General features: G+C 36.8%; 1 protein-coding gene and 1 long non-coding RNA gene across 2 annotated transcripts in view; both read left to right on the top strand.

Annotated features, from left to right (window-relative positions):
- The first annotated feature begins 1,419 nt into the window (after positions 1 to 1,419).
- Positions 1,420 to 22,231, top strand: rab12 (RAB12, member RAS oncogene family). The gene is made up of 6 exons (XM_079820407.1): positions 1,420 to 1,832; positions 8,570 to 8,630; positions 13,225 to 13,363; positions 13,454 to 13,543; positions 19,020 to 19,124; positions 20,404 to 22,231. The coding sequence occupies exons 1-6, from the start codon at positions 1,628 to 1,630 to the stop codon at positions 20,509 to 20,511; spliced, it is 708 nt and encodes a 235-aa protein (XP_079676533.1). The 5' UTR covers positions 1,420 to 1,627; the 3' UTR covers positions 20,512 to 22,231.
- Positions 22,232 to 22,374: 143 nt separating this feature from the next.
- Positions 22,375 to 23,803, top strand: part of LOC307128499 — a 2,849-nt gene continuing 1,420 nt past the window's right edge. The window contains exon 1 of the long non-coding RNA XR_013816798.1: positions 22,375 to 23,803. This exon is cut by the window's right edge and continues 1,109 nt beyond it. This is a non-coding gene — a long non-coding RNA (uncharacterized lncRNA).

Here is a 23,803-nt window from a genome sequence, read left to right as displayed (position 1 = left end):
TTTAATTATATATAATTATATAGAATAATATATTGTTTGCCTTTTTTATTATTCATATATTTATGTATAATTAGAATATATTTATTATTACTATTTATTTATTTATTTGTGTTTATGGATAGAAAATATTTGTTATTTTTATAATTAGGCCTATATAGAATAATATATTGTTCCACTTATTTTTATTATTCACATATTCATGTATGTATATTCATTTATTTATAAGTAGAATATATTTGTTATTTATTTATTTGTTAATGTGTTTTCGGATAGAATATATTTGTTATTTGTATAATTATATAGAATAATATATTGTTTGCCTTATTTTTATTATTCATATATTTATGTATGTATAATTAGAATATATTTATTATTGCTATTTATTTATTTGTGTTTATGGATAGAAAATATTTGTTATTTTTATAATTATATAGAATAATATATTGTTCCCCTTATTTTTTATTATTCACATATTCACGTATGTATATTAATTTATGTATAAGTGAAATGTATATTTTTTTATGGAACGAATATATATATATTGTTTGCCTTATTTTTATTATTCATATATTAATCTGTGTACAAGTAGAAGTACAAGTATACTTATTTATTTATGGATAGAATATATTTGTTGTTTTTATAATTATATAGAATAATATATTGTTTGCCTTATTTTGCTATTGATATATTAATTTATGTATGAGTAAATATATTTATTTATTATTATGTGTTTAACGATATATTTGTTATTATTATATAGAATAATATATTTAATTTTTTCCTTATTTGTATTATTCAAATATTTATTTATGTATAATTAGAATATATTTATTACTAAGATGTATTTATTTATGTATTTGTGTTTACGGATAGAATTTATTTGTTGTTTTTTCAATTATAAAGAATATATTGTTTGTCTTATTTGCATTATTTATATCTTTATTTATGTATAAATAGTACATATTTATTATTTCTTAATTGATTTACTGATGTAATATATTTGTTATTTTTATGGTTATATAGAATATAGATCATATATTTGTAAATGTATTTAAAGATGGAATTTTTTTATATTTGCAATTTATTTAAGAGTCTTATTTGCAACACTCATAACATATTGTATCGATTAAAAGTATATTCTTGGTTTCCTATATTACATGTGCAATATTTAGATTGTATCACCCTTTCTTTTTTTTTTTACTGTCAAAGAATAAAGAAAATGTGTAATTCAATATTTACAGTTGAAATATCAGGTAGAATTGTGTTCGTGTTTTTGACTATGCTCTTCTAGTAAATAACTATTGAAAATGCAACACATGTCTGCTGTTTATTTTTCCAAATTTGATATGAAATATTATTTGCAAGTGATTATTTCCAAGTGTTTTTATTCTAAAGGGAATTTTGCTCCGCTCTTCCTTTGGAATGCGTCGGAACCGGAAGTGGTGGTGACGTCACGGCCGCTCTCGTATTCCCAGCGCAGGACAACAACCGACTGAGGAGACTGAAAACTTTGACAAACTCTTCCGAAAAGCCGCTTTAAAGTTGATTAAAGTTCCCCTCCGTGATGCGCGGGTGTGTTTGAAGCGGGCTGGCCGTGTGGCAGATGTTGACTGGCTGTTAGTGGCGGATGGAGTCGGGCTTCGGTGTTCAGCGGAGGGCCGGCGGAGGCTCGCCCGCTGTGGGAGCGTCTCAGCGCCGCAGGAAGATGCCGCCCAGAGCCGCTGATTATAAACTGCAGGTGATCATCATTGGCTCCCGTGGTGTGGGAAAGACCAGCCTGATGGAGAGATTCACGGATGACACCTTCTGCGAGGCGTGCAAGTCCACTGTGGGTAAGATGAACCGACAGAGAGAAGCTGGTGCAGCTGTCAGTCAACAAGCACTGGCAGTTTATTTGTTTACTAGTGCCTATTATCTTTATGCTTCATTATTATAACAACAATACACACCACATTATTGTGCTCACAAAACAAAAACATTCCAGTTCAACTTTCCAACTTATGAATAGTTAACTAAAGATAGATATTGAAGGAAAAATACCCAGAGTTTACTATAGTGAACTATTAATGATTAGTAAACTAGACTGCTAACTATGGGTAATTAATTAACTATTATTGTTTTACTATAGCTAGTTAATTATATAAACTATGGACAGTATGGAATATTATACTTTATGGAACTGAATAATTTGTAAACTGCAGATGGTTATCATAGTGTATATATTAAACCGTAGATGGTTATTAAAGATTATAATGCTAACTTTATATACTATTTTAGTATATATTGATAACTATAGCTAGTTCGGATAGCCTTAGCAGCAGTGATTCATTTTTAAACTACAATCTCTTCTATCTACACCTACATACATTCACACACACAAACACATATGTTATATAAAATATAATATATATATATATATGTGTGTTTGTGTTTGTCTGTTGTATAATAAATGCTTTACAGTCGCTTATGCTCACCAAGGCTACATTAATTTGATCGTTAAACAGTTAAAACAGTAATATTGTGAAATATTATTGCGATTTTAAATAACCTGTATTGTATTTATATAATATAAATATATAAAATTTATAGTTGGTTAGGATTTGGTTATAGTTGTTTGGTTATTACATACTATTACAATTAGGGATCGACCGATATGGATTTTTTTAGTGCCGATGCCGATACCGATTTTTTTTCATCAGCCTTAGCCGATGACCGATATGGGCTGCCGATATTTGGAGCCGATACTGCTTTTTCTCCCTCAATTTACATCATATAAATGACACAATGATCACGATGATAACAATTTAAAATTTACAATTTAAAAAAGGAACATTTATTGAACTAAAAAAAACAATATTTAACAAATAGTAAAAACAGGTGAGGTAGAACGAGTTCAGTGGCGAAAATAAATTCTGAAAATAAATATTTAAGCATAAATAAAATAATTACACTATTGCACACAGTATCAACAAGCAAGCAGCATAATAAAGTGCACACTGACTGTACTATACTTCATTTTAAAACTATTTACAACCTAGTCATTTAATGGTTACACTCTAAAAAATGCTGGGTTAAAAATAACCCAAGTTGGGTTGAATATGGACTAACCCAGCAATTGGGTTGTTTTGACCCAGCGGTTGGGTTAAATGTTTGCTTAAAACAACCCAATTGATGGGTTAGTCCATTTTTAACCCAACTTGGGTTATTTTTAACCCTGCATTTTTTAGAGTGTAGGTGCACTTAACTTAATCTCTTGTAGAGCAACACCAGCGGTAATTCAGGAAAAAATCTCCCAATGCTCCACGTGAAACTTCAGTCTTTCGACCTTTTACCATCGTGTCAATTCTCAATTGATTTTGATTAATATGCGCGAAGGAGGGAGAGCAAGACGGTGAGAGCTGCCCTGTGGACGCCTGTCTGTAAATAATGCAGATGCCGATACACATAAAAATATGCCCGATATATCGGTCTAACACTAATTACAATATAACTAGTGAACTGTGCATAGTGTTTCGTCATTGATATTTTCATTTATATAATTAGAAAAATCTAATAAAAGAAGTCCAAATGAATTCACTTTATACTGTAATGCCCACTGTAACATGAGAACTCAACTGTCAACAGAAACATTAGAAAACCCCAATTTGAAAATCACTTCTGGCCCTGTGACCATGTAAATCAGAGAACATTTCATTTAATAATAATACTAGTTACACATATGGATGAAAACACTTTTTATGTTAACATGAATGTCAGTTTAGTTTGTGTGTGTCTAAACTGTTTTCATCCCTGATTCTCGACGTGCCCAGCTCTTCTGTAATGTCATTATATTACACATGGCAAGGATTTCACTGACTCGTGACAGGCCTTCACATCAGATTAGATGCATTCTTCTAACTAACCCAGTTAGTTAACCCACCCTAACATCCCAGTATCCCAGAATAGCCAGACACAGGTTCACAGCTGCTGTGAGTGACATGCCTGACCTCGGGTTTCTGCTCTGTCACGCTTGAGCCCAGAGAACATGAGCTGTGTGTCCACTTCGGCTGTTTGTTGTCCTAAAACACAGGGACACATTTCAACCCAAAACATAACTTGACCCAAATGCAGTCAAACCAAATTTATCCAGACACATTCAACATTTTCTCAGTTCATTCTCTATAGTTTAGAAAATGGTAATAAAATATGACAAGAACTCAAGAGTTAAACTGTCAGAATAAATCCATCTTGATAATGTCAGATCACTTTGATAGAAAGGTAATGGATTACAATCAACTAATCAGCTGTTCAATTTAAGTACACAATTAGATAATACTAGATTCTAGTCAGAATTTGAGTCTGATGCTGCTCCGTTGAGCTGTGATTATGGGGCGTTTCAACCGAACCAGGAAAGACCTCAATTGGATAGACCTACAACCAATCAGAACAACGGAGCGACGCATAACGTTAGTTGTCAAATGTTAACAGAACTCAACTGCACTGTGTTGCCAAGTCCGCGGGTTGAAGCGACCCCAATTATGTGATATACAGACCCAGGAATGCAAATTTTAGCAAGCAGCCCTGCCAAAATAACACACATTTTACCCCCCAAATGCCATTTCTTTTCCTGAGAACCCCCCCGGAAAGCTATTGGACTTGTTTTTGGCTAGTTTTGAGTAGCAATTGGGCGGGTTTTGTTGTACAAACTTGGCAACCCTGTCTGCACGCACGCTGGAATAAGTAACGTTAGAAGAAAAAGATGAGTGTAAACAATCTTTGCCGGTGTTGTAAAAAAATAATTTAACGATACACAGAGTACTTACCAACACCATCATCATTTCTGAGAGAAATAGTGAAGGTGAACGCATATACGAACAAGTTCTCCGTTTAGGATTAGAACAAATTCAACCCAAGCGGCTTTGATGACGTGGATGATTACGTTACTGTTGATCATCTGTCCATCATCGTCTAAAGCCCGCCCTGATGATTTCATTGGTCCGAACAGTTTCTGTTCGGGCATAATTACTCCTCTACGGATCAAGTCCAGACCGAACTGCCCGAGCTCAAATGTTTTGGGGGGCAGGGATAAGTTCGGCTGGCATCCAGGCTAGTACTTACCAACAACAATCATAATTTTTGAGAGAAATAGTAAAGGTGACCGTGTGCCGGTTTCAGAATTGGTGATGACGGTTATGATGTGAGTAAAATGTGACGGTTCGTAACATAACCGTCGTCGGGGGGGGGGGGGGGGGGTCATGATGGAGCGCCACCACACGCCCCCGTTGCGAGTGCGACACACTAATCCGCTTCTATAGTATTAGTTAAACTAAAAACTTAGCAGGGATTGCTCTGTAAATTAAATTGAGAATGTAACTAATGCATATGCTATTTTAAATACTGTAGTCTATGCCAGATATATATAGCCTACATTTTGAAATCATTTGAGGCTGAAACATCCATGCGTGTTTATTTTAGCACTTCCGTTAGTGAAACAACACAGCCTATAAAATATTTAAACGATTTTCAGTAAATAATGGTTACCTCAAGAATATAAGAAAATTAAATATTAGTTAAATATATACTATTAGAAAAATATTTGATTACTATTTCCCCGCAAAGATGCGTCATATACCGCTCTGCGTTTTGAGATGAATGGGACACAAGCTGGATAGACACCTTCTCGAATATCTTCATCTTCATATTTTCTCCTGATGTTGCAAGGCAACACTGTTTGTAAAATGTCTGAAGAGCGGATTTTATCTTCCACAGGGTCAAGACATTTAGGCAATGTTTGATTATTCACTGCCAGAGAAAACAAAACTAAAATCACTGGTGCGTGTGTGAAATGCGCTATTCAAATAAACCAAACTTGACGCGCCTTGCTAAGTTTAATAACAAGAACAAACTGTGTTAAATACAATTTGAAGTAAAAAAGTATTCGTCACACAGTGTTTTTTTGTTATACTTTCCCACAGTAAAGGATGTGAATAGTTATAATAGATTTAATTATAAGCAAACGAAAGGAAGAAACGTTTTTAATCCCCTGCGAAAATGGGTGCGACGTGAGTGAAGATTTTGTAAAAGAAACGAGATGTCCATGTCCATTGGGATAAAATGGACTAGGGCTATTGTTAAAATTCACGGAAAATCGATTGACCAGATCACAAAACAGAATGAAAAAGTGCTATCTGACCATCATTTCCTTTGTAGGCTAAACAAAGCTTTGTGCTTCACTCCTGTGGTAATATTCACGTGAAACAGCATTCACATACAAAACACTGGGTTAGTAAAATAACAAAATTAATTTTTAAAAGTAGAAAATAGTATTTATGTAAAGAGATATATTAAAATATAAAGAGCTCAACTCTTAAGTGGAAGGAAGCCATTTTTCCCCCTCACGTGCGGACGAGTCATTATTTGGGTTAGTAAAAATAACGAAATTATAGTTTTAAGTAGAAAATAGTATTTATGTAAAGAGATATAGTATATTATCTACCGATTTACCTAATTACCGTGACAGGAACACCATGTTCACTTTACTTGGTTTTAGTGACGATCTGACAGGGGTATGTTTCCCGTAGTGCTAAAAACTCTCTCTGATGCTGTGCTTGTAGCACAAATACACATGTATTTACGTGCCAATTTTGCTAAGAGCGGATAGCGTGTTTCATTGTCTCTCCACCATGCTAGTGGATTAGCCGTAGAGTCATTTGGTTGTTCTTGGAGATAGCGGGTTAACGCGCGCTCTGATCGGTAAAGTGGCAGAGATTTCAGACCTCCGTTTATTAAGGAGATCTCCAAGATTTCTCTTCTTGGTAGGGGGTGGTGCACAGACCTCTCCCGAATCATCTCCAGCAGTAGCAGCCTCCGAAGCACCACTAACTCCGCCTCCGTTTCCCTCGTCAGCTGAGGGAACCTATCTAAAAAATGATTTTTTTTTTATGTTTGTAAAAAATATTTGAATAACACGGTTTTGGCGGTTATAGAGTTCTAATGACGGTGTTTAACTATAACCGTCGGTCTCATGGTTATATACTAACCGTCACACCCCTAGGTGAACGTATATACGACGTGGATGATTACGTTACTGTTGATCATCTGTCCATCATCGTATAAAGCCCGCCCTCACAATTTGATTGGTCCGAACAGCTCTGGTTCGAGAATAGTTGCTCCACAACGGATCAAGTCCAGACCAAACGGCAACCTCCCGCAGTTTCTCTTGAAGCCATTACGAAAGTGACATAAACTGCAGTTCATCGACTGGCCACTAGAGACAGACTCCAGAAGGAGCAGAATCTCATCGAGCTCATGTTAAAATGCCCAACTTTACAGCAGAAAAAAACATGTTTACAGTCTGGGACAAATTGTGGTTTTGGTCTATACGGCTAATTTTGCCCTTCATGACAACTGTGAGGGGGGTGAATTTAAAAAAAAAACTAATTCGTTTACATTATATAAAGCCTTAAAGTTCTGCATAATTAAGGGCGTGGCCACTTTGAGTGACAGGTGGATTGCCATTTATCTGCTGTCTGTTAGTCATCACGTCACCTCAGCTCCGCCCACGTCCCGCCTCTTTGCCCATTTTCTGTTATCCGGGAGTGACGCGCTGCCAAGATGGCAACGGCCAGCTCGACCCTACTTTACGCTTCAAAACTGCTCTTCAGAATCCTATGGCTGACGTCACGGACACTACGTCCATATTTTTTCACAGTCTATGGTCCAGGCTGAACTTCCCCTCAAATGTTGTGGGCAGGGCTAAATTCGTCTGACATCCAGGCTAATGCTGCGTTCACACAGAACGTGAATTGAGTGTCAAATTCGCTTTTATTGCGTGTAGTTGGACGATTGAACATTTTGAATCCACTCGCATGTCCAAAGCGAGCGTTTGAAGCGAAATAGCTCCACTGCTCACTGCTAATATCAGTGATTGGTTAACACGGAGCGAACAGGCGCCAAAGTTCAGATTTTTCAACTTGGGCATCAGATGTGAATTCGCTTCAAACGCGTGAATGTACAAAAAGCAACCAAATAAAACCACTTGCGCAAGACACTCAATTTGCCTCTTTCACGCAAACTGGACGCATAAATGAGGTGCAATCGCGCTGAGCTAAACACGTCTATCGCGCTGCCCATCAATGCGTCTTTACATTGACTTGACTCTCCAGACACTCAATTCGCATTCGGTGTAAACGCAGCATAAGATATTACCAATTTAGCTCAACCAATGACCAAGCAATGCCTCATTGTGTTCAGTCTAGGGTGTCAAAGGTCACCATAGCAATTAAAGAAAAAACACTTCAGCAAAACATGCTCAGGTCAAAGTGTCTGATTCATTTTAGTCCCAAATGTTTATCAGTTTTACTGGTAGTCACTGTATGAAGAATTTTTGGGTATAATATGTCGCGGTTTACTTTATTTTGCTCTCCTCACTTATAAAAAGGAACTATAGTGTCCTGCACACACTAGTAAAACATTATATCTGGTGTCTGAATAGTTGTTGGTTTGACTGTATGTACATTAAATATTAATGATTTCAATTATTTGTTAAGTATGAACTTTATGACTGATAATATTTCTTCTCATGTTGAAGGTGTGGATTTTAAAATCAAAACGGTGGAGCTGAGAGGAAAGAAGATCAGGTTACAGATCTGGTGAGTGGAGAGGAAGTGCCGTGTCCTTATCATTGACTCAGCCCGCCATGTCACTTCCTGTGTCTCAGAAAAGCACATGAGATCAAGTCATAAATTCCAGACCGGAGTCTCTGAGACCCAGTCAAACGTCTTTTATGTGTAGCTATTGAGATTTAATCAGCTGTGCTTGCGTACTGTTAACCAGACGTTAACTAACACTGTGGCATTGAGTAAACTCACAGAGATTTGAAATTATGTCAGAAAACACATCTGGGGTTATTAAAGCATTACAGTAAACTTGTCACTTTTTTACTTTGTCGTTAAATGGATAGTTCACCGGGAAATTTAAATTTTGTCGTCATTTACTCACCCTCAAACCTGTATGAATTTCTTTCTTCTGCTGAACACAAAAGAATATATTTGTAACCAAACAGTTGATGCGCCTCATTGTATTTTTTTATTTCATTTCTCTCAATTCTATAGAAGTCAATGAGGTGCATCAACTGTTTGGTTAACCATATTCTTCAAAATGTCATCTTTTGTGTTCAGCAGAAGAAAGAAACGTAAAGTAAAAAGTAAATGAGGATAACACAATTTTCATTTTTGGGTTAACTATCCCTTTAAATCTGTGATGTACCCGCTCACAGCATCTCATAATTCAACAATGAATGATAATATGTGCATTATAAGTGTGATATCACTAATATCATCTCACTAACTGAAGTGTATGTCACATCCCTTCTAACCTGCTCCTTATCTTTCCCGCCGGCTGTCAGCTGTTAATTCTATTCTATTCATTTTGATTCTTTCCTATTCAATTATTTTGTCCAGTTCTGGTTCTATTCTATTTTATTCTTTTCTGCTCTGATTATATTCTCTTGTATTTGGTTTTGGCTCTGTTATATTCTATTAGATTCTACTGGTTGTCTGTTTTGTTCTATTTCATTTGGGTCTATTTTATATATTCTGTACAGTTCTATTCAGGCTTCATTCAGTTCTATGCTGGGATGCCAATTTTCTGGAATTTTTGATTACCATGGTTGATTGTGATTTAAAATTAATACAGAAAATCATATGTGGAGGACTCAAAATAATTATAAAATATAAACTATCTGCATTTTCCATTTTAATACATTTAGGCTGTTTAGCATAAGTTTAGTTTGTTTAAATGATCACTCATTTATGACTGATAATGCAGGGCCCATAGAAAATACAGATACAACACTTTCTTATTATGAATGTTGAGTCCGCTTCATTTTATAGACAAGATGAATCATAAAATAGATTAAAAAAACAATGGATTACAATAGTTAAAGCTGCAGTCCGTAACTTTTTTGGGTTACAAATGATCCAAAATCAATTTACCAGCCAGTGTTCAAAACCATCTCCTTACCTTAGCCTGATTCACTGCAGTAAGCTTGTAATAATGTGTTATAATTCGAGTGGTACTGGTGGGTTTCCGCGGGAAATTCGTGCTTCCGCCATTCGTCTTTGCGTCATTACGTCACATCTATATACATAAAGAAGGAGTCCGGCTCACATGTGAGGATGCTGCAGGTGGCGGATCATTTATAGCCTTTTCTCACAGCAGCTGGAATAATTACATTTATCATTTTGATGGCGGATTGTAATCCAGAAAGGTCCAAACGACAATCATCTCTGACAACTGGAGATTCACCCGTAATCAAAAGCAAAAGATTAGACTGTACAGAATTTGATATCTACAGGCAACGCTAATACACACTAAATACATGTAGTCACGCAATGGTGATGCTGTTAACATTAACAATTTGAGAACAATGTGTAACAATAATAATAATTTGCACGGTTTGGTGTGAAATGAGCTAAGCCAGGAGTTTTCAAACTTTATGATGCCAAGGACCCCCAAATATGACAAACCTTTTATGAGGGACTTTTTCTAAAATCCATCTATATATTTTTATGGATTACATTTTTGAAACTGTTATATAAATAGTATGTGTGACATTATAAATACAACATATTGTTTCTAAACATAAATTGGCTATACTCAATGTTGGATGTATTAATCTGAAGAACATTTTCAGTGACAAATAATTTGTATAAGCAACTTTCACAATAAATGTGTGTAAGCAGCTTACGTACTGCATTAAGAATACCGCTTTACAACCCCAGTGAGCGAGATAAAGGGGACTATAGTGAGAAGAACTCACTAAAGATATACAAAGCAAACATATACAATTCTGGAAAGTATGTATACAGCAAGAAAGAACTGAAACAGTTAGAAAGTTTGGTAGACTTTAACCATTTTTGCTTTGTCTTTTTATTCTCTGATAATGTCTGGGGACCCCTTAAAACCTTCTGGAGGACCCCAGTTTGGAAACCCCTGAGCTAAGCGGTCGTTAGATTTAATCACCGTTGGGGGTGCGATTTATTGTAATGCTTTTTTTCTCGGTTGGTCAGAACAAAAGTGGCAGATATGTTACTTGGTCAGATTATATTTTCCAGTGAAAATTCTTATTTTGGTTGAACTTCCAAGACGTAGAATCTGTGATTCTGAAGTACAGTATCCACACCGGTGCAGTGAATGAATGGCAGCCACACACACTCCTCAAAACTTTATGCTGCGTTCACACCAAAAGTGAATATAGCGTCAAATTATCGCGTCTAGTTGGACTCTTGAAAATGTTGAATCCATTCGCACGTCCACAGCGAATTGGACGTGCGTATAAACTGAGCGTTTGAAGCTAAATAGACACTCGTTCAAGGCGCTCCAGGAGAAATATGTCATAAAACACCACTCTGCCTCTCTTCATTTTCGTTAAAAATATATATATTAAACATTAATAGCCACACAAATGTGGTCCAGGCAACGCACTACATTATCTTCACTGCATGTATATTTAAATATCCTAAAAAATAAAGTTATGAAACTTCTCTTTGCCCTCAGTCAAAACGATTTGGTAGACAACAAATTATAGATTCATGACACCAAAGATCGTTTGATCCATACAGGACGAACCACTACAGGACATCCAAGCCAGCGGCAAACGTTAGAAGGACTGGCCAAGGAAAGGCTGCTCTCGCCGGGGTTAATGAGCACTGAGCGCCCGGTGATCGCCTGGATCTCACAACTCCAAGAACGCAAGATCATTTTTTAAAATAGGCGCTCTCTTTATAAATAAACCACAGATTTGAGCTTTAAACAACTACATTCTCACCTGAAAAAGTCGTAAAACTACATTTTGTGACACAATAGTAGTATTTTTAAAATATGCAAGGTTTCTCATCAAGTCACTTTACCACGTGACAGCAGCAAGCAGGCTCCTGATTGGTTTACGCGCCGCGAATTGACACCAAAGTTCAAATTTTTCAACTTGGGCGTCAGACGCAAATTCAATTCAAATGCACAAAAAGCACCAAATGAAATCACTCGCGCACAAGATGGTCGTTTCGCATCATTCGTGCGAAGGAGGAGGAATCGCGTCCATTGCGCCGCAGGACCTCCAGACGCGCGCCAATGCGTCTTTACATTGACTTAACATTGAAATCACTCACTCCAGACGCTCTATTCGCGTTTGGTGTGAACGCAGCATTAGATTCATCCACGCTGACGCTGAGGAGCCGTGCCGATGCACAACCCACATAGAGATGATAATTCATCAAATAACGGCAATTGCAGGTTTCAAACAGAGATGGTGATAAAGAGGCAAAACTTACGGACTGCTGCTTTATTTAAATTAAGGTCAACAATGAATCATGGATTAATCATGAACATCCCTAGTTCTGTTCTATGTAGTTTTACGGTTCTATACTATTTTAGAAGTTCTATTCTACGCTATTCTGTTCTGTATTAGTGTAAACTAATCTTTGTTATTTCATTGTTCCAGTGGAGTCTGGGTCAGTCATCTACTAACTAATCACAAACTAATACTAACCCCCCACACCCACTTTATGATTATTTTATTTCCTTTTAACCCTGGAACACGCCGGCTTCTCTCACAACACACTTCTGCAGATGTCTGCTTTTGAACGTCACGTCTGTAACACACATCCGCTCACGTCCAGCTACCCAGCATCCACGGCTCCTTCACTGTCCGTCTTAACTGCTCATTGACATGTGACGCCTCACCGGTCATCTTTGCGACATCATATCCTGTTTTGGAAAAATGCAGCCAGACTTGGGCGGATAAGGTACTGTAAAAACGAGGAGATAAACATCTGCCATGTGCAGTAATGTTTTTCTGTTTCCTTTGAATCATGATGTGAAAAATCGTCTCATGAAAGACTGCTGAGATGTATGAATGCTTTTGGAAATAAAGTAAAAGCACTTGGTAAAGCAAATATGATCCCATGCTTATCATGTACGTAATGAACCTTCCTGTTCTTATTGTGAGTGATTCATGTGTGCATGTTGTTTGTCTTTGTAATCTATTATAAAAATGAAATAAATTGACTTTCCTTTTCAGCTGGCTTCACAAATCCCTCTTACTTTTTCAGCTTCTCCCCTCCAACCGCCTGTGATTATAGAGACACATTTCACTGTTAAATCAACACTCTTTCTCTCATAGTCTAGCGTATGATTTATTCTCTACTCTGAATGTTATGTGAGTGTAATAACGCTGAATAATTGCAGGGACACGGCAGGTCAGGAGAGGTTTAACAGCATCACTTCAGCGTATTACCGCGGCGCAAAAGGCATCGTGCTGGTCTACGACATCACCAAGCAGGAAACCTTTGAAGACCTGCCTAAATGGATGAAGATGATAGACAAGGTGATCAAACATCAAACACACTGATTTGTTTTATGTTGTGCTGCAAATCTCTTCTTCCCCACCAAGTGAACTTGTTTTGGTTCTGTGCAGTATGCTTCAGAGGATGCTGAGCTCTTATTGGTTGGGAACAAACTGGACTGCGAGTCTGATCGCGCCATCTCACGACAACAAGCTGAGAGGGTGAGACTGGTGTTATTTTAGTATTTTATATATATATTAGGGCTGTCAAAAGATTAATCACATCCAAAATAAAAGTTTGTGTTTACATAATATATGTGTGTGTACTCTGTTAATTATTATTTATATATAAATACACACACATTCATGTATATATTTAAGAAATATTTGCATGTATATACATTTATATAATCTATAATATATATAAATATAAATGTTTTATATATAAAAATTATATTTTTTTCTTAAATATATACATGCTTGTGTGTGTATTTATATATAAATAATAATTAACAGAGACACACATATATTATGTAAACACAAACTTTTATTTTGGATGCGATTAATCATGATTAATCTTTTGACAGCCCTAATATTAATATATATATATATATACACACATACATACAGTGGGGCAAAAAAAGTATTTAGTCAGCCACCAATTGTGCAAGTTCTCCCACTTAAAAAGACGAGAGACGCCTGTAATTTTCATCATAGGTACACTTCAACTATGAGAGACAGAATGAGAAAAAAAATCCTGAAAATCACATTGTCTGATTTTTAAAGAATTGATTTGCAAATTATGGTGGAAAAATTAGTATCTGGTCACCTACAAAAAAGCAAGATTTCGGGCTCTCACAGACCTGCAACTTCTTCTTTAAGAGGCTCCTCTATCCTCCACTCGTTACCTGTATTAATGGCCCCTGTTTGAACTCGTTATCAGTATAAAAGACACCTGTCCACAACCTCAAACAGTCAGACTCCAAACGCCACTATGGCCAAGACCAAAGAGCTGTCAAAGGACACCAGAAACAAAATGTGTGTATATATATATATATATATATATATATATATATATACAGTGAGGAAAATAAGTATTTGAACACCCTGATATTTTGCAAGTTCTCCCACTTAGAAATCATGGAAGGGTCTGAAATTGTCATCGTATGTGCATGTCCACTGTGAGAGACATAATCTAAAAATAAAATCCAGAAATCACAATGTATGATTTTTTTAACTATTTATTTGTGTGATACAGCTGCAAATAAGTATTTGAACACCTGTCTATCAGCTAGAATTCTGACCCTCAAAGACCTGTTAGTCTGCCTTTAAAATGTCCGCCTCCACTCCATTTATTATCCTAAATTAGATGCACCTGTTTGAGGTCGTTAGCTGCATAAAGACACCTGTCCACCCCATACAATCAGTAAGAATCCAACTACTAACATGGCCAAGACCAAAGAGCTGTCCAAAGACACTAGAGACAAAATTGTACACCTCCACAAGGCTGGAAAGGGCTATGGGGAAATTGCCAAGCAGCTTGGTGAAAAAAGGTCCACTGTTGGAGCAATCATTAGAAAATGGAAGAAGCTAAACATGACTGTCAATCTCCCTCGGACTGGGGCTCCATGCAAGATCTCACCTCGTGGGGTCTCAATGATCCTAAGAAAGGTGAGAAATCAGCCCAGAACTACACGGGAGGAGCTGGTCAATGACCTGAAAAGAGCTGGGACCACCGTTTCCAAGGTTACTGTTGGTAATACACTTAGACGTCATGGTTTGACATCATGCATGGCACGGAAGGTTCCCTTGCTTAAACCAGCCCATGTACAGGCCCGTCTTAAGTTTGCCAATGACCATTTGGATGATCCAGAGGAGTCATGGGAGAAAGTCATGTGGTCAGATGAGACCAAAATAGAACTTTTTGGTCACAATTCCACTAAACGTGTTTGGAGGAAGAAAAATGATGAGTACCATCCCAAGAACACCATCCCTACTGTGAAGCATGGGGGTGGTAGCATCATGCTTTGGGGTGTTTTTCTGCACATGGGACAGGGCGACTGCACTGTATTAAGGAGAGGATGACCGGGGCCATGTATTGCGAGATTTTGGGGAACAACCTCCTTCCCTCAGTTAGAGCATTGAAGATGGGTCGAGGCTGGGTCTTCCACCATGACAATGACCCGAAGCACACAGCCAGGATAAGCAAGGAGTGGCTCTGTAAGAAGCATATCAAGGTTCTGGCGTGGCCTAGCCAGTCTCCAGACCTAAACCCAATAGAGAATCTTTGGAGGAGCTCAAACTCTGTGTTTCTCAGCGCCAGAAACCTGACTGATCTAGAGAAGATTTGTGTGGAGGAGTGGGCCAAAATCCCTCCTGCAGTGTGTGCAAACCTGGTGGAAAACTACAGGAAACGTTTGACCTCTGTAATTGCAAACAAAGGCTACTGTACCAAATATTAACATTGATTTTCTCAGGTGTTCAAATACTTATTTGCAGCTGTATCATACAAATAAATAGTGAAAAAAATCATACATTGTGATTTCTGGAATTTTTTTTTTAGATTATGTCTCTCACAGTGGACATGCACCTACGATGACAATTTCAGACCCCTCCATGATTTCTAAGTGGGAGAATAGCAGGGTGTTCAAATACTTATTTTCCTCACTGTATATATATATATATATATATAATTATTAGGGCTGGGCAAAAAATATTGATTTCTCTATTTTGATCAATTCTCATTTTTACGAACCGATATCGATTCTTAAATCCCGAGAATCGATTTGTCATCCTGTTTTCAGTTGATGAATGAACATAACATTGTAGCGCACCTCCTATATTTTTTTAAAGGTAAAAATGTACTGATTTGTATACAAATCACACTCAGTGATGTTTTTTTTTATTCTCCACTCTGAATGTTATGTGAGTCTAATAACTCTGAATAATTGCAGGGACACGGCAGGTCAGGATAAAGTTATAATTAACTTTACAATTACATAATCATATTTCTACTCCAATTCGTTTTTTTGAAATATAAACATTTAAATGGTACTTTTAACACATACATTCTCGTCTTGGCGAGTAAACCTAGAAAACGTAGTAGGTTATGTCTCAAGTAAAACGTAAACACTCGAGAAAGACATGTGTTCATGTGTAAAAGTATGTACTGAATCTGTGCATTATTTCTCAAAGGGAAAGAAGCCCATTCCTGCTGTCTGTTTTTAATGTTAATCAAAAAACAAATGACAAAGAAATCACTCGCTGCTCTTGACTGAATAGCTTTTGTAACTTCAATAATGATGCATCTTTATTTAATTTATACAGTGAAGATTAATATGTGCTGTGTTATTTTATTTTTGATTACTTTATTCAATTTCTGTACCTGAAACTGTTAGATACCTGAAAAGCACTGTTTATTTTATAAGCATCTTTGCGCTATTGTATGTATTTGCGCTGTTGCTTGTAGTTTGATAGTTTGTTCTTATTTTGTTTATTTTTATTTGACAAATGTCTTAATTACCCTGAACAAAGCACATACCGAACTGTACCGAAACCGTGATACAAACCGAACAGTGAGTAATTTGAACCGTTCCACTCTGGATCAGTGTCCTCTGGTGGATAGAATAAATCCATTTGTGGGAGACTATGAGCTTTGTAACTTTGCAGATCTTATACATGAGCAGCTACATTACACAATAAAGGAAAACATGATCATCATATGACTAGGGCTGAACGATTTTGGAAAAAAATCTAATTGCGATTTTTTTAACCAATATTGCGATTTAATATGCGATTATTTTTTAACTCTTTATCTTCTGTATTATTCAACAATACATAATTTTATAGTTATGGTGGAAATCTTTAATTGGTACCTCACAATCCGATTCCGATTCTGGGAGTCACGATCCGATTCCAAAACAATTCTTGAACTTTTTAATTTTTAAGTTTTTAATAAATTAGTAAGATTAATATTAATAATTAATATGTTTTTTATTATGATATATGTAATTATAAGCTTTTTAAAATAACTACACATTATAACATTTTAATTAAAACAATTGCATGTTAATAATTTTAAATATATAAACTAATATAGCTGCAAAACATAAAGTAGTAAATCATAAAGAGAAACAAAAAAACATATTACAAGCAATGAACAAAGAGTGCTTTCAGTATTTAAGAGTGTCTGAACTGTGAGTGATTTTTCTCTTTCTCAGCTTTACTGTTGTTTGATTATTAATAATGACATCATCATAGACAGCGGGAGACCTGCATTCACACTAATGCACAGATATCTTTTGAAATATAAGATGTTTTTGCCCTGTCTGTTTAATTCATTAAGACATTACTGAGGTGTTTACATTAATTTTGCGTCATAAAAGCATTTTGAGACGCGCACAGACGGGTGCTCGCGAGCACTCTTCACAATGCGCCGCGTGAGCATTTGAAATGGAAAGCCTTCTGTCAGTGAGTTTCTAACGACATGAATGAAGCCTTCGTTGAGCATTTGTAAGGAATATACCGGCAGGTGAGAACACACACTGTAAGCGTGACATCAGTTTCTCACAGCGCTTATCCTGTGCAAAGAAGCCTGCGAATGTCATTGCAATTCGCGCCGTCAACCTTTCCGAACGTTATGAAATATTATTTTATGGTTCGTGCGTGATTGTGATTGTGTGTATGTGTGTGTGTGAGAGAGAGATATAATGGAAGCAATCAGAATACGGGTGTTTCTAAAACACACGCAGCGCCACCGCGCACCTGCAGTTAAAATCTAAGCTCAGAATCGATCCAGAATCATTGGAGAGATGATAGTAGCCTATAGTATGAACAACACCATATTAGATAGATCAAACACAAATAGTTTTTTTTTTCTTTTAGGCCAGGCATATGATAGGCTATGTGTAACGTGCCAAGTTGATGCTTCTTCTGCAGACTTTACTCTCGCGTGTCACGTGACCAGACTGTAATCGCAGCCTTTACGGTTAGGAAATCGCGTTATAGCATATCGCGATATTATCGCAAATGAATTAATCGTTCAGCCCTACATATGACCCCTTTAATTATATTTTTTCTGCTTTTTTCCATTACCAAAAACAAACAACTTTTTAATAGTTTTAGTTTAAGTTATGAATAACAACACTGGGTGTGACCGATGGTGTGGCAAATATTACTAGCTAATGTCTTTTTCCTATGAGACATAAAGCTCCTATTTTTAGCTCTGTATAATCTAAATGTAGTATTTTAAATCCAGCTGTATAATGCTGTCTCAGGTTTACCTTGACATTTAGTTTGGTGGAGGAAGATGCTGAACAACTCTGTGTCTTACAGTCCGTCCAAAGCCCTGGACACAGGGACATTATTATCCTGAGGCCTCCACAAAGAGATTCTTTGAATGCACTAAATAATGCCTCCGCCAACCTTCCCAAACCCACTGAGACTAAAACTAACTCTATTTGTGTGTAAGAACACACTTTAGTTCACCCAAACAATATTTACTCAATCCAGTGTCATTCAAGAGTCTCATAAAAGCAGTCCATACATACAATAGCTAGGTGTGTTACCATTCTAGAAGAGAAGGAAGCTCAGTCGACTGATTTGAAAAGTAACAAATATTTAATGATGTGAATATTTAGCCCATTCAGGAGAACCGTCACACTGAAATAAAATACTTTGTTTTCTCTTCTTTTGGCAGTTTGCTTCACGGATATCAGGGATGCGATTCTGTGAGGCCAGTGCCAAGGATAACTTTAACGTGGATGAGATATTCCTTAAACTAGTTGATGACATTTTGAGTAAGGTAAGCGGAACTGCTGTCTTTTGATGAATTCTTTGACCACCACAATGACCACTTTAAAACATTTGATGAAATATAGTGAGTTTGACTGAGAATGTAGCATTCAGCAGCTATCATGGGTGTTTCTGGCTCAAATAGTATCGTTAAGAGCTAAAAAGTTTTTTAGGATGTCAATAGACTTGCAGAGCCAGAATTTGACTATTGGCATAAAGTCAGACCCACTTTTCAGTCTCTTATGGCCAAGAACCGCCCACTTAGACAGGAAGGAACCGTCTGACCCTCATGTTATCAACAGCAGATTGTTTTGTACATGACATTTAGGAGACCAAAGCAGGTGAGATATGCCATTTACATACTGAACAAAAACTTTGAATATCTTAAGATGATCAAAGATTTGATGCCACAAACTTTAGCAAATGCATTCATTTTTATTAATATAATTATTTATTATGTCTTCCTCATTCCCCATTAGGGCTGCACGATTCTTTGCTTCTTTGTAGGGTTGCATAATTGTGTGATTAAATATTCATATGAATATGAAATAATAATAATAACTATTATTATAATTTCCAAATAAAAATATTTAACAAAAATATTGTAACATTCAATGTAAAATAAAACAATGTACAGGGGGCCACCCTGTAGCCCAAGACTGGTTTCCAATTTTTTTTATTTTTACTATGTTTGTGTATGTCCTTAATTTGTTATTGGTCATTTTGTCTCAAACTTAAGCAAATCGATGCGTTTGTGTAAGAAAAATATCCATATTTAAAAATGTATTTCATTTTTTTCTATGGCTCTGCATCAGCCATCCCCGCGCCATCACTTCCGGCGAATAAGGTCAAAATACATGCAAAATACCGGCGCGATCATGCGTATGTCTGTGTGTTTTTACTCTCATTGCTCTCATACTCTAAAATATCCCCATTGACATCATTATACGACTATCACACTGCAGCGGTTGGAGTTAAAAATCTTCATTTGTGTTCTACTGAAGAAACAAAGACACCTACATCTTGGATGCCCTGGGGGTCAGCAGATAAACATAAAATATTTTTTGGGGTGAACTATCCCTTTAAAGCTTCTCTTTTGTTTTATTTTTTTGCATGTTGCGTTCACAAATGCGCATTTTAAGCGACCCAAACTCAGAGCACATGCTTTTTTTTTTTTTTTTGATGAATCCTGCAGCCCATCTCTTTTGATCAAGAGCTTGCCATTTTTGTGTGCAATGAACATCAGTCTATAACATCTTATAATCTTACAAAATGTTGTCTTTCCACAGATGCCACTTGAAGTCCCCAGTAGAGAGCTGTCCAACAGTGTCCTGTCCCTTCAGCCCGAACCTGAAATCCCACCAGAGCTGCCTCCGCCTCGCATGCGCTGCTGTTGAGACTCGGTTCATGCTTTATTTAGAAACCCAACACCTCCTTCCCTCTTATAACCCAACACATGCTGTTACAGACTCCCGCCACCAGGGGCCCATGTCGTGATGCCTTCACGCCAATGAGCTTGAGACACCAGCCCATATGTTTGATGAGATGATGGCCTGGATTACCAGAGAAACGCTCAATATCACATTTAATCATCCCTCGCTGTACATTACACAAAAATGATAGACTGTGCAATTAATTCTAGTCCATATTTTGGTACTTCTAGATGCTAATAAAGGACATCCGTTTCATCACACACACATAGATGCATTTATTTTTGACGGCCCATACATGCACTACCTCATTTCTGGGAAGCACATGATTGCGTTGTTCTGACACGTGCCTTTCCTATCGGATACTGCTACACAAACACGCATGATATGTGTACAAACGTATGTCATAACCCATCAACTCCTATTGATATGTAGTTTACATCTGAGCTGAAACAAGACGGCGGATACTCGACCCTTGTCTTTCACTTCTCTTCACGTTTCATTTCTGGCATTTCTAAATGGAAAACGTTCCCGGTCTCAAATTTAAAAGCTCTTTTCCAAATCAATTCGGCACTGAAAGCGAAGTGGCTCTGCATTTCATGCCAAATTTAGGCTGTGTGTTTGCGAGGTGGTTTGTTCGGCCCATTATTAATCGCCAGCGTGGTTGGGGTTGAAATTTATAATGTCCTCCATATGCCTTACGTTCTATCATTGCTACTGTTTATGATGTTGGGTTTTGTGTTATCCGTTGTGTTTTGCACTACAATCCATTCACAGCTAGTTTACGAACAGCTAAAATGCAAAACGTTAGTGAAGGACCTGTGTACAGAAGATTAACCTTTCAGAGTTTTGTTATTTAGTAGCCCTCTTTCAGTGTCATTTAACTTGAGTAGAATAAAGAAAGGTCATTAATCGGGTGTCGCGCAGACTGTGTTCATTGTTTTATTCGCTGGATCTGGATGGCAGAACTGAAATGCTCTCGCCAAAAGGGCTATTTCTCCGTGGAGAGCATAAAAAGGGACATTTTAAGAGGATTGTTTCGATACTCGGACCGCGTCACTAACTGAAGTACTCTTGTTCTCTTCATCTCAACATCACTATGCCTCTGCGTTCCTGGAAAAACACTGATTCACTGGATTTACGTTGGATTGAGTTATTTGCCTGTGTTAGATGAAGGACTGTAGTAATGATTTAGTTGTGTAATATTACAAAACTTTATAACAGGCGTTAGATTGGAAACGCTATTTTAACTGAACTGACTTGTTGGCTTTCGAGTTTTTGGGAATATGATGCCTTTTTCATAGCGACTTTCCTTGAATATAAAGAAGTGACAGTGTTATTGAGCGTCTGGAACAAAAAAACTATTCACTTATTGGGTGAATTTCATCAAAATATGTTCGGGTCATATCCTATGAAAGCTTGTTTCCACCACAGAAGAATTTTTTTTAAAGTTAATTGCGACTTTTTATCTTACAATGTGAGCTTACATCTCACAATTCTGACTTTTTTCCTCACAATTGCGAGATAAAAAGTCAGGATTACGAGTTATAAAGCTATAAACTTTTTTCTCTCACAATTGCGAGTTTATAACTCACAATTTTGAGAAGAAAAGTCAGAATTATGAGGATATATATATATATATATATAATATAGTGGCGGAAACAAGCTTCTATACATATTCGAGCCCAAAAATTTTAAGAAAAAATATATTTTGCTTAAAAATGTATTGCTATATTTGAGATTATTTTTTATGACAGTTAAGCACCCTTTCCCCCCTTCTAATTACGTCATTTAATTAATACTAATAAATAAATAATACCAATAAATAAATATAATTGTTTATATAGTATATCTTATAACATGTTTTACTCTAAAACTGCAAGAAAATCAAAGCCCATATTTTAGGTTGATATCTCAAAAAATGCGCTTTCAGGAAGATTTTTTCATTAGATTAACCAATCTCCATAACTGACCATATAAAGACCTGTGCACACCGGGACGATTATTGCGCGCACTTATCGCCAGCGTTTTTCGATGTATATGGACGTAGTGTCCGTGACGTCACCCATAGGATTCTGAAGAGCCGTTTTGAAACGCAAAGTAAGGACGAGCTGGCCGTTGCCATCTTGGCAGCGTCACTCCCGGATAACAGACAATCCACCTGTTACTCAAAGTGGCCACGCCCTTAATTATGCAGAACTTTAAGGATTTATATAATGTAAACGCCCCCTCACAATCGTCATGAAGGGCAAAATTAGCCGTATAGACAAAAAAACACAATTTGTACCAGACTGTAAACATGTTTTTTTCTGCTGTAAAGTTGGGCATTTTAACATGAGCTCAATGAGATTCTGCTCCTTCTGAAGTCTGTCTCTAGTGGCCAGTCGATGAATTGCAGTTTAAGTCACTTCCGTATTGGCGGTAAACGTGTAAATTCAGTAGATGGCGCTCCCGGTACACTAGGTGGTGCTGCGGCACTTTACGCTTCTGACACTCGCTTGTCACACAGAAGAAGAAGAGAGACAGTATTTACGTGATTGCCAAAATCATTCACACACTTTTTGCTAACTGGCAAAGCAGCATTAGCAGCTCATCTTCTTTGTTGTTTACTTCCTCTTCGTCGTATAAATGTGTGCTCGGCAAGACCATTTTGTGCTCGAGCGCCACCGAGGCGTGTTTTACTGTAACTTCAGCTGCTCCAGGCACGTGAACTAAAGCGCAGATCTCATTGGTCGGTCAGTTTTTAACGCACCGCGTCAAAATAAAAAAATGAACCCAAGCCGTTTTTTTTAAAAATGACGCTTTTACACCTGCCGTTTTGCGCATCGGTGTGCACACTCACATTGGCGCCCTTTTTTTAGTCACAAGGCGTTAAATGTTGGCGATTTAAACACACTCAAAAATCATCCCAATGTGAACAGGCCTTAAGGACGCCTCCATTCCCAAATATGGTGTGAGTAATCTGAGCCATATATTTCCATAATTTATTAAGTAGACATCCCATTCAGAAGTAGTATGGGCAGTTTGGCAGTATTTGATTTATATTCAACCTCTAATCAACACATAAAAAGAACATGTATGTGCATTATAGCTCGCCGCCCCATCACATGGCGAATCTGTTTTATTTTTTTTCTTTAATTTTAAAACATTTTCAGACCTTTTTATCTCAAAAAATGTAATGGATGTTATCTTTTGAACTGAAAGCAAACCGGTTTCTACCTTCGTGATTTTTCGTGTTTATCGCTATTTCAAAATAAAA

The sequence above is a fragment of the Gobio gobio genome, assembly GCF_949357685.1.
Source record: "Gobio gobio genome assembly, chromosome: 6".
Classification (NCBI taxonomy): domain Eukaryota; kingdom Metazoa; phylum Chordata; class Actinopteri; order Cypriniformes; family Gobionidae; genus Gobio; species Gobio gobio.
The sequence above is the reverse complement of the archived record's forward strand: the minus strand, read 5'-3'. Positions and strand labels throughout refer to the sequence as shown.

What these genes read in the sequence shown, in the direction of transcription:
- rab12 (XM_079820407.1), top strand. Translation starts at nt 1,628, where the DNA reads ATGGAGTCGGGCTTCGGTGTTCAGCGGAGGGCCGGCGGAGGCTCGCCC. An exon ending in GGATGAAGATGATAGACAAG is followed by an intron (nt 13,364 to 13,453) that starts GTGATCAAACAT and finishes GGTTCTGTGCAG; the next exon opens with TATGCTTCAGAGGATGCTGA. An exon ending in TTGATGACATTTTGAGTAAG is followed by an intron (nt 19,125 to 20,403) that starts GTAAGCGGAACT and finishes GTCTTTCCACAG; the next exon opens with ATGCCACTTGAAGTCCCCAG.